Below are 2,134 nucleotides of genomic sequence, written 5' to 3' on the forward strand. Positions count from 1 at the left end.
ATTATCTGGAAGCATAAGGAAGCATCGGAAGTCCAGGATTGGAGACTTACTCGTGTAACATTGGTCTCCAAGGGTCACCAAAAATCAGCGCCTCTTTCCTCACTTCCCTCGATGTTCGACGTTGTTCCACCAGCTCTCACCAATCGGTTGCACCAAAGCGTTATACAGTACACCAAAGAAAGAAAAGAAAAGAAAGCAAGCAGTATGCAAATAAAACAAAGCAAAGAAACATTAAAGCGGACGATAGGCGGGTTACTTAATACTAAGGAATCTGTGTGCCGTAACCTAGGACTGACGTTTGGAGCGTTAAACAGTTAATTCCTAAATTCCTACTCTTGCGGGTCGTTTGTGGCGTGGATTATCAAAAATTCTTCACGTCACAGTATAGACAAATTAGCCTCGCTAAACCTGATCGAGAGTATCAGGGAATTATCTGGAAGCATAAGGAAGCATCGGAAGTCCAGGATTGGAGACTTACTCGTGTAACATTTGGAGTGTCCGCGGCGCCTTACTTGGCTTTGAGAACTTTACAGCAATTAGTCAAAGATGCAGGACATGAGTTTCCGTTAGCATCGTCCACACTACAAAAAGATACGTATGTAGATGACATAATGTCTGGAGCTGATGATATTGATGGTGCAAAGCTTCGCGTTAATGAGTTGAACTAATTACTAGAAAGCGGTAAATTCACACTTCACAAATGGGCAACGCATGAGCCAACTGTTCTTGAAACAATAGATAGTGCAAACAAAGAATCAGTACCAGCACATAGTATTGGTACATGTACCATTACTAAAACATTGGGATTGAGATGGGATGTAGTCTCAGATCACTTCTTTTATCGTTCTTCAATTTCCGACACAGAAATGGATTGTATCACGAAACGCAGCATTTTATCTGAAGTGTTTCAGATTTATGACCCCTTAGGATGGATCGCGCCCATTGTCACAATTGGAAAGATTCTATTACAAGAATTGTGGCTGCGCAACGTCGGATGGGATACACCACTTCTTGACGACATCGTTTTACGTTGGTCGAGGTTCCGTGAGGGACTCAGGAAATTAGAAACCATTCGTATACCGCGATGGTTCGAGACGCTGTCTAGCGAAGAAATTACTTTGGTGGGATTCTGTAGCGCGTCACAAGACGCTTACGGAGCTGTGGTTTATGTGCGTCAAGGACACTTGTATGATGATGGGCGAACCACACTAATAATCGCAAAATCAAAAATAGCTCCTCTAAAAGCGTCATCAATACCTCGGTTGGAATTATGCGCTGCGGTACTTCTCACCCGCCTATTGATCTACACAAAAGCCATGTTTGACGTTGCTACCGTGCACCGTGCTCCGGTCCCCCGCACTGCACTATGGCGCCACTCCCTCGTCTATGCGACCAGCTCTCCCCTCCCTCTGCGACACTGTGGTGGATCCCCCACCACGTAGCCCTGGTCCTAAGACCTAAAACCCCCAGCAGCAGCGTTGCATCTCCCCCAGGGGCCGTATCACGGTCGGTAATTATGCAGTGACCGCCGGTCGGTAATTTTTAATTACTCTAAGGAGGTAAGTGTCCCATGGTGAAGTAGAACACGGTGTTTTTGTAAGAAACGCTGTATATATTATAAAGCTGTCTAGTGTGATACATTTCCGATGATTAGCCTGAGCCCTGTATAGAGGAATACGCTTAATGTTTTATTTCCTACCGCCCGTTACCATTATTGACAAGATATGGGGAGATGGAGGTGAAGGAAACAAAAAAAAGGAAAAATAGGTATTTTCAAATATATGTCGTATATTTTAAGAAAAGATCAGTTGTACAATTTTTTATTAAGAGGTCTGTGTTCGATCAAGGAAAATGGGTTTTAAAAATTTATTATAAAAAATGAAAAAAATAAATTACAAAATAAAAATTAAAAATTTAATGAAACAATTAAAAAATACAATTAAAAAATAAAAAAAAGTTGACTCGAGCCCTGAAAAAAAAAAGATAACCATGTATGATATATATAGTATAAAATAGAATAGTTTAATACACACCAATTTGAAAGCTGCCTAAATTTCGACAGGAGTTACTCCCCGCAGGAGTTACTCTTTTTCTCTTTTGGCGAGCGAGGCAGAGGTGTATGAAAGAGCGAGAA

The 2,134-nt window shown here is 41.6% G+C and overlaps 1 protein-coding gene across 1 annotated transcript; it reads left to right on the forward strand.

Annotated features, from left to right (window-relative positions):
- Positions 1-414: 414 nt before the first annotated feature.
- LOC107274320 lies at positions 415-1,334 on the forward strand (the record flags this gene model as incomplete). Its single annotated transcript, XM_015753342.2, is given in 1 exon segment — positions 415-1,334. A coding segment is annotated over 1 exon segment (468 nt), but the record flags the coding sequence as incomplete, so codon positions are not given.
- Between the last annotated feature and the right edge of the window lie 800 nt (positions 1,335-2,134).

This window comes from Cephus cinctus, unplaced genomic scaffold, assembly GCF_000341935.2.
Source record: "Cephus cinctus unplaced genomic scaffold, Ccin1 Ccin1_scaffold2661, whole genome shotgun sequence".
NCBI lineage: Eukaryota > Metazoa > Arthropoda > Insecta > Hymenoptera > Cephidae > Cephus > Cephus cinctus.